The sequence below is a fragment of the Aphidius gifuensis genome, linkage group LG2, assembly GCF_014905175.1.
Source record: "Aphidius gifuensis isolate YNYX2018 linkage group LG2, ASM1490517v1, whole genome shotgun sequence".
Lineage (NCBI taxonomy): Eukaryota > Metazoa > Arthropoda > Insecta > Hymenoptera > Braconidae > Aphidius > Aphidius gifuensis.
The window spans coordinates 25045434-25058613 of NC_057789.1; the positions used below are offsets into that span (position 1 = coordinate 25045434).

The window sequence follows — 13180 nt, forward strand, 5'->3', positions numbered from 1 at the left end:
TGATTTACATGATTAACAATAACAACAACAACAAATAATAATCAAAAAATTATTAAAATTTAAAACGCAAATCACATGTTGATGTTGTATATGAAATAAATATTTATAAATATTTTATAGATATTATTATTAAACAATTTAGTTGAATTTTATAAAATAAAACATGTCAAATCTTGGTAACTTGGTAAGTTTTTAAAAACTTTTAACATCATTGTATTTAATTTTAAAAAATAATATGACTTTTTTTTTTTGGTTATAAAAGAGTTAATTGTTTGGATTTTATAAATTAATTTAATTATTTATTATTGTTTTGCAGACAGCAAACGAGCTGCTAGCTGGAAAGAGTGTTTTATCCAGACCAGCTGAAGAATTTGAGAATGATGTAAGATTTAATTTTATATTGCTAAAAATATATCAAATTGATAATGATTTTTTTTTAAATTCTAGTCAACAGTTGAAGCATTGTGGGCAATGAAAGCATTTGAGCATGCTGAAGTATACTTTAACGTAAGTAAATTAAATCCTAAAAAATGAAAAATAATTTACTAAATGATCAATCAATTTTTTTGTATAGATTCTTTGCTCAGTGGATCCAAAAATTCTTAAATTAACAGCATGTGATGATGAAATATACAAAAAATTTCGTGAAACATTTCCAACTTTGAAAGTTGATAACATCAATGAAGATGCTATGAAGTCAGCAGATGGAAAAAATAGATGGAGACCATTTTGTGAGAGTTTTAAAGACACTGTTGAAGATTACAGCATGGGAACATTATTACGTACTGATTGCAGTGATGATTACAATGAACAAAATAGTATACTATCAACAAGAATACAATTTTATGCAATTGAATTGGCAAGAAATCGTGAGGGACATAATGACATTATCAGAACTAAATTTCGTCCAAAAAAACTTGAAAAAACAATGTTTCAATAAATTTTCTATGATAACAAGAGCAACCCCGTGCCTCCAGCGTGTGATTGTATATATTCTTGTGTATTTTTATTGTAACCATTTGAATCATCATAATTAAAATTTTTATCAATTACTTTGTTTATTTTTCATAACTCATTGGATACCTCTTTGTCCATTCAATTATCCTAAGCGAAGCTATCAAGTAATAGCTTCGGAATTTGAATAGTTATATTTATCACTGTTCTAATTGTTGTCTAATTTAAATATATACATTCAATGTCATGACCTAAACTTGAACTGTTATATAAATAAAAATTTAAATGATTTTATAATAATGATTAATTTTAAATTGTTAAATAATTATTTTATTGAATTATTATTAATTTTAGACAGCTGTGAATTTGGATCAAATCAATGTTTCTTATTATGTGGTCTTGGTGGTGTTTTATCATGTGGTCTTACTCATACCATGGTGACATTGGATTTGGTCATGTGACGTAATGGCTGATGAAGGACTTGGTGGTTTTTACTAAGGTCTTGTACCACTTTGGCTTCGTCAAATTCCATATACAATGATGAAGTTTGCATGCTTCGAGCGTACCCTTGAACTTCTTTATAAATATTTGTTACTGGTTATATTGCTGGTGTATTCTATGCTGTTGTTTTACATCCAGCTGATTCTGTTATTATTATTTTAATTAATTTTGCAATTGTATTAAGAAGGTTTGGATATTTATTTATAAATTTATTTATTATTTAAGATTGTCTCCAAGTTAAACCAAGAGAAAGGTGCAACTGCTGGTAATGTTTTACGTAAACTTGGTTTTGCTGGTGTTTGGAAAGGTCATGGACCTAGAATTGTTATGATTGGTACATTGACTGCTGCTCAATGGTTTATCTATGATGGTGTCAAAATATACCTCTGTATGCCACGTCCACCACCATCAGAGATGCCAGAATCACTCAAGAAAAAAACTTGGAATTCAATAAATTTTAAATGATTTTAATTATGTATTAAAGTACAGTTAATCAATAAATTGTTTAGAAGTAAAAAAAAAAAAAATAACACAACATTTAAAACAAAATTGAGAAAAAGAAAAACAAAAAACCAAGTTAATAAAAAATCATCTGAAATTAATTTAATAATTTAAGTTTTAATAGTCTTACTGAAAATTGCCAACCCCACCATAACCATGGATATTGTTGTTTATATTTTTCTTGTATACTAAATATCCCAAACTGTTTTATTTGGTAATTCTTCAGATTTAAAAATTATTGATACTCGGTTTTATTATTTTTTAAATTTATTTTATAAACATTATTTTATGACATTTATTTAATACTATAATTATAAATCAAAACCAATTAAATAATATGACAATAATTTTTTATAACAAAAAAAGAAAAAAAAATTGATTATATGTTTATAAAATGTTTCTCTACATCAAATTTCTGTTTTGTGATTGGAGTGATACATATTTCATTATCATTTAATTTAATTGATACTTCATATCGCAGGTGCAATCTAAAATAAAAATAACAATATTAATGCTGTGAATCAACTTTCTTATTTAAATTAATTGATAAAAGAAGGATTTATTTAACTTACCCTCGATAAGCACCATCTAAACTGTGCAAGTTGATATCCCCGCTTTGAATTAATACATCAATTTTCGGATTTTTTGATTCCTTGTTTTTTATTTTATCGTCAGATTCTTTTAAAGCTTTAATATTAACTGTATGACACACTCTAAAACTGGAAAAAATAAAAATAGTATTTTTTATCACAAGTTTATTATAGAGATAAAAATAGATAATAATTTTTTAATAAGTCAATTATTATTCCTAAATAGAACACGAATTAATAATTATATGATAATCGAATAATCATTATCATTAATGAAAAAACTTACGTTTCACCTGTTTCTTTGACTTTTATTATATGTTTAAATCCTTGAAGTGACAAATCCATTGGAAATTGTAATTTTACTCTGCCTGGATAATCAGCAGCAGCAGCAGCAGCAGCATATCTAAATAATGAATAATTAAAATTCACAGTACGTAACATTTTCTTACTGATAAAATATTATTAAATAAATAATTTAAAAAAACAAAAAATTTGTTTTTTAAACAATACAACTTACAATTCAGCTGCAGTTTTTTTTGTGTTTCCTATTGTATGCATTAGCCCATAAACACCAAAACCGTCCCATTGTTCAGGAGGTGTTCGATGACAATGAGTTTTATAAGTACGACTGTAAGGTAATAATAATTTAATTAATATTTTTTTATGTAATAAAACATGAATAATATATATTATATAGTTTTAATAAACATAAAATAATTGATTAATATTAACTTACTGTTCTTCGTTTTTTGGTGTTTTCAATGTTAATTCGGCATCATAAGCTGTCACATCATCAATATGTGCTGATGGTAAGATTTTTATACCACCACCTTTTAGGATTTGAGTTGGTTTTTTTAAAGCTGTAATGTGAACTGCGTGATTCAAGATAAAACTGTAAAATAAAAATAATATTATTAATAATGTATCGGCGCAACTATAGTAATCATTTTACTTGTCTCAATGATAACTTACGTTTCATCACTATCTTTAACTTTAAATTTTAATTTATCACCATCAAGTAATAGATTTAATCCACCAGCTCGAAATGATATTGGTCCTTTTTCTTCACTAGCAATTGTATCGCTTTCAACTGCAATCAATTCTCCGTTATATTTAGCTGTAAATACGGCAGGAAAAATAAAGCTGTAAAATAATAATTATAATAATATTAATAATGTATAGTTTTTTGTCAACAGTTTAATAAAAATTTGTCAACTTTTTTTTTACCAGATGATAAATAAAAATATAAGCACCTGGCCTTAATAATAAATAATTGCGCTTCAGAACTATTTATTAATGAATAAACACTTACTTTTTTTGACGTTTATTATTGGTGATTAATTCAATTGTACCACTACTTTGTTTTACGAAGAAGTTTCCAAGTATTGTTGATGATGTTTCATTTTTATAAGGTAATTTCGGAGTAAATATTTTATTTGCAGAAACTCTCATCCATTCCCAAAAATTCTTTGATTTTATCTTAGCTATATAAAAAGAAAAAAAAAACAATTTGTTAATAAATAAAAATGAGTAAATTTATAAATTCTTGTAGTTGAAATCCAGTTTACCAATAAGAAAAACAGGGCGCGAAATACACATGGCCATGACCATGGATGCATGCATATTGAGCCAAGAGTATAAATAAGATGAATTTTTATGAATGAAAAAAATTAATTAATCAATAAATATATTTAAAAAAGTATATTATTTGTTACCTTGAGTATGATGGAATGTTACCGATCGATAATCTGATGGTGAATGTGATGTCAATAAAATAAAACTATTATTCGGAGGCTCCTGGGCTCGAAGATACTGTGTTAAATTATTTGTAGCATATTTTGCTGTGCCAACAAGACGCAATGGACTTTTTAAAATTACACTCATTTTTTTAAATATTTTTAATTTAAACAGTTGTCAACACTAATTGTTTAAACAATATATAAATTTATTTGATTTGTCGACAGGGTTATATATACCTACAGCTAATATTCACACGGCCACGTGAGGAAGATAAAAACATAAATATAAATATAAATAAAAGCAAATAATTTACGGTGTAAGAAAATATTAAAGTTAGCAGCTGGAAGCATACCTTAACAATTGAATTATTTTTTTTTTTTTTGAACCAAAACAAACCAAAACCAATCAACCAACATGGACTTTTGGAAGGCTTTTCATCATTCTCATGTTGACTGCCGTACATAACCTTGTCGACAAAACAAATAAAATAAACAATTAAAGTTTAGTGTTGATAATTAAAAAATCCAAAAATTAAAAAAAATGAGTGGTATTTTAAGAAGTTCATTGCGTCTTGTTAACACAGCAAAATATGCTAAAAATAATTCAACACAATATTTTCGAACCATGGCACCCCCGAAAAATGATTTCAATGCTTCATTGGCATTATATCCACCAGATGATCAATCAAAATCAGTACCATTACTCAATACTCAAGGTAACAAATAATATACTTTTTTTTTTATTTATTAATTGATATTACCATGTGTAATATTCACTTGAAATTCAGTTTACCAATGAAGCTTTTGGAAAAGTGAATAGTTATACACTGAGTTGTCATTTGCGCCCTGTTTTTCTTTGGTAAACTGGATTTTAGCTACAAGTATTTATATATTTACTCATTTTTCTTTATTAACAAATTGTTTTTTTTTCTTTTTATATAGCTGAGATAAAATCAAAGAATCTTTGGGAATGGATGAGACTTTCTGCAAATAAAATATTTACTCCAAAATTACCTGATAAAAGAAAAACATTATCATCAATACTTGGAAACTTCATCGTAACACAAAGTAGTGGTACAATAGATATAATCACAAATAATAAACATTACAACAAGTAAGTTTTAATTTATTGATTAATAATTCTGAACCGCAATTATTTATTATTAAGGCCAGGTGCTTATATTTTTATTTAAATAATCATAAAAAATATACTTGATGTTAAGCATCTGGTCAGAACAAAGTTGACAAATTTTTATTAAACTGTTGATAAAAAATATACATTATTAATATTATTATAATTATTATTTTACAGTTTTATTTTTCCTACCGTATTTATAACTGAATTAAACGGAAAATTGGTTGAACCTACAAGCGATACAATTGCTAGTGAAGAAAAAGGACCAATATCATTTCGAGGTGATGGATTGAATCTATTACTTGATGGTGATAAATTAAAATTTAAAGTTGAAAATATTGATGAAACGTAAGTTATCATTGAAATAAGTAAAGTATCCATCATAAAATGATAACTATATTGTTACGCCTATACATTATCGATAATATTATTTTTATTTTACAGTTTTATCTTAAATCACGCAGTTCACGTTACAGCTTTAAAAAAACCAACTCGAATTCTAAAAGGTGGTGGTGTAAATGTCCTACCATCATTACATTTTGATGATATGACAGTTTGTGATGCCAAATTAACATTAAAAACACAAGAAGGCGAAGAACAGTAAGTTAATATTAATCAATTATTTTATGTTTATTAAAACTATTTAATTATCATATATATTATTCATGTTTTATTACATAATAAAGAAATATTAATCAAATTATTATTACCCTACAGTCGTACTTATAAAACTGGTTCTCATACAGCACCTTCCAGACAATGGGACGGTTTTGGTGATTATGGGCTAATGAATATGATGGAAGACAGAAAAAAAACTGCAGCTGAATTGTAAGTTGTATTGTATATTAATCAATTATTTCAAACCAACTTTTGTTTTTTTAAATTATTCAATTTTATCAGTAAGAAAATGTTACGTACTATGAATTTTAATTATTTATTATTTAGATATGCTGATGCTGTTGCTACTGCTGCTATTGTTAAATATCCGGGAAGTGTGAAATTACAATTTCCAATGGATTTGTCACTTCAAGGATTTAAAGAAACAATAAAAATCAAAGAAACAGGTGAAACGTAAGTTTTTTCAGTAATGATTATTTGATTATCATATGACTAGTGTTCTATTAAGCAAAAATGATCGACTAATTAAAAAATTATTATTTATTTTTACCTTCAATAAACTTGTGATCAAAAATACTATTTTTATTTTTTCCAGTTTTATAGTGTGTCATACAGTTAATCTTAAAGTTTTAAAAGAATCTGGCGATAAAATAAAAAACAAGGAATTAAAAAATCCAAAAATTGATGTATTAATTCAAAGCGGGGATATTAACTTCAAACTCTTAGATGGTTCTTATCAAGGGTAAGTTAAATAAATCCTTCTTTTATCAATTAATTTAAATAAAAAAGTTGATTCGCATCATTAATATTGTTATTTTCATTTTACAGAATGCGTCTGCGACATGAGGTCTCGATTACATTAACTGATGATAATCAAATGTATATCACTCCAATGACAAAATTTAGAATGATAGAAGAATAATTTTTGTCATAAAAAACTATTGTCATACTATTTCATTGGTTTTGATTGATTTATAATTATTGTATTAAATAAATGTCATAAAATAATATTTATAAAATAAATTTAAAAAATAATAAAACCGAGCATTAATAATTTTTAAATCTAGAGAATTTTCAAATAAAACAATTTGGGATATTCAGCATACAAGAGAAATTCACATGGTTATGGTGGGGTTGGCAATTTTCAGTAAGGGCTAACAATTTGTGGTTTATTATCATGGGTTGCTAGTTTATCACAATATCTATTACGTGAAAAACAAATGCAACAACATTTAGCACATTCAGGTTTTGCATTATTTCCATGTGGCATAATTTATTAAAAATAATTTCTATAATCAATAATGCAAATTGATTTTAGATAATTTACAAACGTCATGTTGATGATTGTTATGATACAAATAAAAAAAAAAGAAAATGAAATAAAAAACTCTAGGTGAATTAACTTGCAGTATTTTTTTTACAAATCCCAACTGAATAAATGATGCTTCACTAGCATATCTCTAACCCAAATAAATTAATCGCTGAAAATGAACAAACGTAGCAGCCACACAACAACGTGTAGCAACGTGTCAATGTTAGAAATAAAATAATAAAATGCTAAAAATGCTTTTTTATAATTAATAGAAGAAATAAAATAATAATTTCATAATAATTCAATGTGTTATTTTTATTTCATGCGATAATAATGACATTACATGATTAATTTAAAGAATAAATTACTTTTTTTTCTTTTTTATACTAAGACTTATCAATGGATTTGACTGTCTAGCTTGATGTTTTGATTTAGCAGATGTTGCACCACTTAATTCTCTGTTAAATTTACGTTTACGTTTACCAAAACCAATGAGACGTTTTAATGATGCTGGAACAATATATTCTGGTACGTCTTTTAAATGAGCTTGTAATTTAACAGTATGAAGTGCTTTATCTTGTCTCAATGATTGTAAATCACGTGGATTATCCTCAAAGTAACTTTTTAATTTATCACATGTCAATACTTCTTGTTTTATTTCTTTTAATCTTGCTTCACGTACAGCAATTCTTGTTGTTGCTCTCCAAGCATCTTTAGCACGATATCTAATCAAAAACAAACAAACAATTTTAAAATTAATTTCAAATAAACATTAGCCAAGTAATAATAGCTTACCTAAATCCTTCAACCTCTTCAAGTTTAAATTGATATGTTTTAAATAAATTTGAACGTCCATAACATTTTTTTAGCTCTTCTTCAACTTTTTCCATTAATGGTCTTTCTCTAATTGCAATAAAACTCAATGCTGTTCCTTGATTTTTACCTCTTGCTGTACGTCCAGCACGATGAACATATGAATTAACATCAAGTGGAAAATCAAAGTTAATAACATTTGATACAAATTGAAAATCAATACCACGTGCAACACCAGATTCTTTGTCCTTTTTACGTTTACTTTTTTGTTTAATTTTATGTGGCTAACAAAAAAAAAGAATATATTTATTAATTAACAATTAAACATAAAATAATGATCAAGATGATGAAGTTTAAATTACCTCTTCTAAAGCTTGTTCATCAGATGCAATTATAACATCATATGTACCAGTATTAAATTGTGTTACAGCTCTTGATCTTGATGATGCTGGTAATTCTGAATTTAATACACATGTTGGAACTCCAAATTGTTCCAAAAATAATTTTAATTTATAGCAACGATCAACAGTATTAACAAATATAATACTTTTACCTCTGAAAAATTAATTAAATTTTATCAAAAATAAGCATAAATTATTTAATTTTTTATTAACAATTAATTACCTGATTAAATGTAATTTTAATAATGCATATAAAATAGCAGCTTTATCATTTTCTTCAGCTGATAATGTGTAATGTGATAATTGTGATGGTGGAGCAAGTGGTTCTTCATCAAGTTTTAATATTGCTGGATCATGTAGTACCATTTTTTGTAATGTCAAAACATCTTCAGATAACGTTGCTGATGCTAATGCAGCTTGATAAACTTGTGGTAAATATTCAATAACAGCTTTAACTTCTTCTTCATATCCAAATGAAAACATCTGTAAATTTTAACAATAAAAATTAAGCTTTTATTGGCAACACAATTTAATTGTTAATAATAAAAATATAATTACCAAATCTGCTTCATCAATAACAAGTGTATCAAGTGTTTTTTTTAATTTCAAATTATTTGCTTTTAAATGTTGAAGTACACGACCTGGTGTACCAACAATAATATCTGGTTTTTCAGCTAATAATGGTTTTTGTTTGCTCAATTCTTCTTGTGGACTAACATCAACAATTTTAACTTCACGACAACATTTAATTGTCAGTTCAATAAATACTTCATATATTTGTTTACAAAGTTCTTTACTTGGTGCTAATACAAGTGCTTTTATTTCTTGTTGTGTTTGTAATGGTTTATTTGTTAATATTTTTTGTATAAGTGGAATTACAAATGCACCTGTTTTACCAGATCCAGTACGTGCTCTTATTAGCACATCTTTACCTTCAAGAAGTGGTGATATTGTTTGTTCTTGAATTGGTGTTGGTTCTAACCAGCCACATTTTGCAATTGCCTAAAATTATTTCAATTAATTAATTATGATGATGATGATAATAATAAAATTATTTATCTTACCTTTAAAATTCTATCATCCAATCCAAGTTCATGAAAACCAACAACTTTTTTATCTTTTTCATCGTCATTTATAATTATCTCTTCAGACATTTTTAATTTATTTATTTAAATTAATAACTTAAATGTAATTTTAATTTTACAATTAGATACACGTGGTAGTTGTTGTTAATTTGTTATTCAATTGTGAACTATAACCTCAAAACATAAACAGGCAATCATGGAGACAAGAAGACTAGAGAGAGAGAGAGAAGTGCAACCTGCTTTAGTTGTTTTAAAAAATGCCAGATGACACTGGCTATTCCGTTATCAACTGGATCAACAACACCACAACAATTTTTGTGTATGTTTATTTTTATTTTTTAATCAATATGTCCTTCCCTTCGTACTGGCTGACTGACTGTAAATTGTAATAAACATTTCACTCCATTTATGACTCATTTTTATTGTAAAATGATTCATCAATCACTCCACAATATTGCCTGATCATAAAAATACAAAATTTAATTTACTTTCAATGCTTCTTATATTTCATACATGGTCTTGATAATTTCCGGTCTGTTTATTATTTAATAAATAATAATAAAAATTATTTATTGATCTGGAACTCCTGCAAGGCACCACAACTTGCAAGGAATAATATTACATGCTAGCTGCCTTCCACTGCCTTCAAAGTTTGATAAATAATTTTTTTTTTAATGCAGGCAAATGCAGGCATGTTGTTTGGGTGCACCTTGAAGATTATTTTTACTCTCCCTTTTGATAAAAATTAAATTCCTGGAAAATAATGTCAATAAATAATTAAATACATGACTCAAAAAAAAAAAAAAGTTATAGGGTTGTTTGTACAATTTAATGACAACAAAATAATTATTTATTTTTTTTTTTGATACATCAAACACGACATGTAGCATGTTGTCATAAATAAAAATAAAAAATTATTGATTAATATGATGATTCATCGTCAACACACACAAAATCTTATCATGTAATTTTCCATATAAGGTAAAAGAAACGATAAAAAAAAAATAAAATCCACATCACAACTTTCAATTTGATGAAGGAAAAAAAAATGATATCCCTAAATGGATCCCTTGATAAATCATCTCAAAATTTCGCCATCGAAAAAGCCCAATAGAAACCCTCAAAACGATTCAAACTATTTTAATAATCATGGTCAATTTTAAGCAATTAATTATCATTAATTTTTATTCATATAAATATAAAAAATTTAAATAAATAAATAATGGAACTATTTTTTAATAACAAGCATAAAAGGCGTAGGAATTGGTAAAAGGCGTTGATGGGTACTGCGGTCATGAATTGACCAATCAAATGTCTCAATTTGGAAAAATTATTCCACCTCGGCAACCATGGGCGCAGTCGCGAACCGAGGGTATATAAACAAGTGATACACAAATGGCGGATTAGTCGCAAGATTAACACAACTTTAGTTGTTTGTAGAAGTTTCATTGCCAACTTCCGCCAACTATCCAATTTGTGATAAATCTTCATTTGTTTTTTTACGTGAAAATTTAAAAAAAAACAACTAAATCAAAATGGTAAGTTAATTAATCCTAATTACTAAACGAAAAACAATATTAATTAATTTATTTTTAATAAATTTTGTTGGTCATTTTTTGATGACGCCATTTTGTAACGGTATTTTTTTGTTGCCGGCCGGCACACCCATCAAGTGACTCATCTCAATCAATCATCCCACTTATTATTTTTCATAAAATGATTAATTTATTAAATGATTATTGATTAATTGATTTTTTTTTTTTATTTAAATTATAGCGTGAATGTATCTCAATCCATGTTGGACAAGCTGGAGTCCAAATTGGTAATGCCTGCTGGGAATTGTACTGTTTGGAGCATGGTATTCAACCAGATGGTCAAATGCCATCAGATAAAACCATTGGTGGTGGTGATGACAGTTTCAATACCTTCTTCAGTGAAACTGGTGCTGGTAAACATGTACCAAGAGCTGTATTCATTGATTTGGAACCAACTGTTGTTGATGAAGTTAGAACTGGTACATATCGTCAATTATTTCATCCAGAACAATTGATAACTGGCAAAGAAGATGCAGCAAATAATTATGCTCGTGGTCATTATACTATTGGCAAAGAAATTGTTGATTTAGTATTGGACAGAATTCGTAAACTTGCTGATCAATGTACTGGTCTTCAAGGTTTTTTGATTTTCCATTCATTTGGTGGTGGTACTGGTTCTGGTTTTACATCATTACTCATGGAACGTCTTTCTGTTGATTATGGTAAAAAATCAAAACTTGAATTTGCTATTTATCCAGCACCACAAGTATCAACAGCTGTTGTTGAACCATATAATTCAATTTTAACAACACACACAACACTTGAACATTCTGATTGTGCATTTATGGTTGACAACGAGGCAATCTATGATATTTGTCGTAGAAATTTGGATATTGAACGTCCAACATACACAAATTTGAACAGATTAATTGGTCAAATTGTATCATCAATAACAGCATCATTACGTTTTGATGGTGCACTTAATGTTGATTTAACTGAATTCCAAACAAATTTGGTACCATATCCACGTATTCATTTTCCATTGGTAACATATGCACCAGTTATATCAGCTGAAAAAGCATATCATGAACAATTGTCTGTTGCTGAAATAACAAATGCATGCTTTGAACCAGCAAATCAAATGGTCAAGTGTGATCCACGTCATGGTAAATATATGGCATGTTGTATGCTTTATCGTGGTGATGTTGTACCAAAAGATGTCAATGCAGCAATTGCAACAATCAAGACTAAACGTACAATTCAATTTGTTGATTGGTGTCCAACTGGTTTCAAGGTTGGTATCAATTATCAACCACCAACAGTTGTACCAGGTGGTGATCTTGCTAAAGTACAACGTGCTGTTTGTATGTTGTCAAATACAACAGCTATTGCTGAAGCATGGGCACGTCTTGATCATAAATTTGATCTTATGTATGCTAAACGTGCTTTTGTTCATTGGTACGTTGGTGAAGGTATGGAAGAAGGTGAATTCTCCGAGGCACGTGAAGATCTTGCTGCTCTTGAAAAAGACTACGAAGAAGTTGGCATGGATTCAGTTGAAGGTGAAGGAGAAGGTGCTGAAGAATATTAAATTGAATTATTTAATTCAAAAAGAAAATTAAAAAAAAAAAAATAAATTTGTCTTCATTCAATTCCAGAATCTCTCTTTTTTTTTTATGATGATTATTCAAAATTCAATTTAAATAAATACATGGTTTTAAAATGAAATTGTTTATGTTGAATTTATTTATTTATTGTTAAATTTTATTTTTTTAAATTTCAGTACAATTTGTTTTTTTTTTTTTCGCTAATTATTATTCGTTTTTTTTGAACATCATTTGGAGAAAATTTCATCAAGGACTTTATGGCAAAATGCCAAATACTGCATTGAAATTAATTATTCATTTATTCATTGTTTTAATTGATTTTATTTATTGTTTTTTTTTAAAATAATTATGAGTTTCTTTGTCCTATTTTTTTTTAGTGTAAGCGTTAC

The 13180-nt window shown here is 27.1% G+C and overlaps 6 protein-coding genes across 6 annotated transcripts; 4 read left to right on the top strand and 2 right to left on the bottom strand.

Moving 5' to 3' along the window:
- Window positions 1-41: 41 nt before the first annotated feature.
- LOC122849786 (protein PBDC1) lies at window positions 42-1127 on the top strand. The gene is made up of 4 exons (XM_044148607.1): window positions 42-184; window positions 317-382; window positions 448-507; window positions 575-1127. Exons 1-4 carry the CDS (start codon window positions 164-166, stop codon window positions 938-940), a joined length of 513 nt encoding a protein of 170 aa, XP_044004542.1. The 5' UTR covers window positions 42-163; the 3' UTR covers window positions 941-1127.
- Window positions 1128-1419: 292 nt separating this feature from the next.
- LOC122850650 (phosphate carrier protein, mitochondrial-like) lies at window positions 1420-1920 on the top strand. Its single transcript, XM_044149781.1, is given in 3 exon segments — window positions 1420-1546; window positions 1549-1601; window positions 1681-1920. Coding segments are annotated over 3 exon segments (420 nt in total).
- Window positions 1921-2335: 415 nt separating this feature from the next.
- LOC122850651 lies at window positions 2336-4533 on the bottom strand. Its single transcript, XM_044149782.1, has 8 exons — window positions 4262-4533; window positions 3859-4030; window positions 3519-3689; window positions 3283-3438; window positions 3064-3174; window positions 2833-2949; window positions 2529-2675; window positions 2336-2444 (listed from the first exon to the last, which is right to left on the bottom strand). Exons 1-8 carry the CDS (start codon window positions 4428-4430, stop codon window positions 2336-2338), a joined length of 1152 nt encoding a protein of 383 aa, XP_044005717.1. The 5' UTR covers window positions 4431-4533.
- Window positions 4534-4709: 176 nt separating this feature from the next.
- On the top strand, window positions 4710-7071 carry LOC122849769. Its single transcript, XM_044148582.1, has 8 exons — window positions 4710-5001; window positions 5228-5399; window positions 5598-5768; window positions 5865-6020; window positions 6138-6248; window positions 6366-6491; window positions 6634-6780; window positions 6867-7071. The coding sequence occupies exons 1-8, from the start codon at window positions 4827-4829 to the stop codon at window positions 6958-6960; spliced, it is 1152 nt and encodes a 383-aa protein (XP_044004517.1). The 5' UTR covers window positions 4710-4826; the 3' UTR covers window positions 6961-7071.
- A 216-nt stretch (window positions 7072-7287) lies between these two features.
- LOC122849756 (probable ATP-dependent RNA helicase DDX56) lies at window positions 7288-10402 on the bottom strand. Its single transcript, XM_044148566.1, has 7 exons — window positions 10138-10402; window positions 9629-10025; window positions 9123-9566; window positions 8788-9047; window positions 8526-8718; window positions 8146-8447; window positions 7288-8075 (listed from the first exon to the last, which is right to left on the bottom strand). Exons 2-7 carry the CDS (start codon window positions 9716-9718, stop codon window positions 7715-7717), a joined length of 1650 nt encoding a protein of 549 aa, XP_044004501.1. The 5' UTR covers window positions 9719-10025; window positions 10138-10402; the 3' UTR covers window positions 7288-7714.
- Window positions 10403-11039: 637 nt separating this feature from the next.
- LOC122849763 (tubulin alpha-1 chain) lies at window positions 11040-12843 on the top strand. The gene is made up of 2 exons (XM_044148575.1): window positions 11040-11187; window positions 11426-12843. The coding sequence occupies exons 1-2, from the start codon at window positions 11185-11187 to the stop codon at window positions 12773-12775; spliced, it is 1353 nt and encodes a 450-aa protein (XP_044004510.1). The 5' UTR covers window positions 11040-11184; the 3' UTR covers window positions 12776-12843.
- Window positions 12844-13180: the final 337 nt, after the last annotated feature.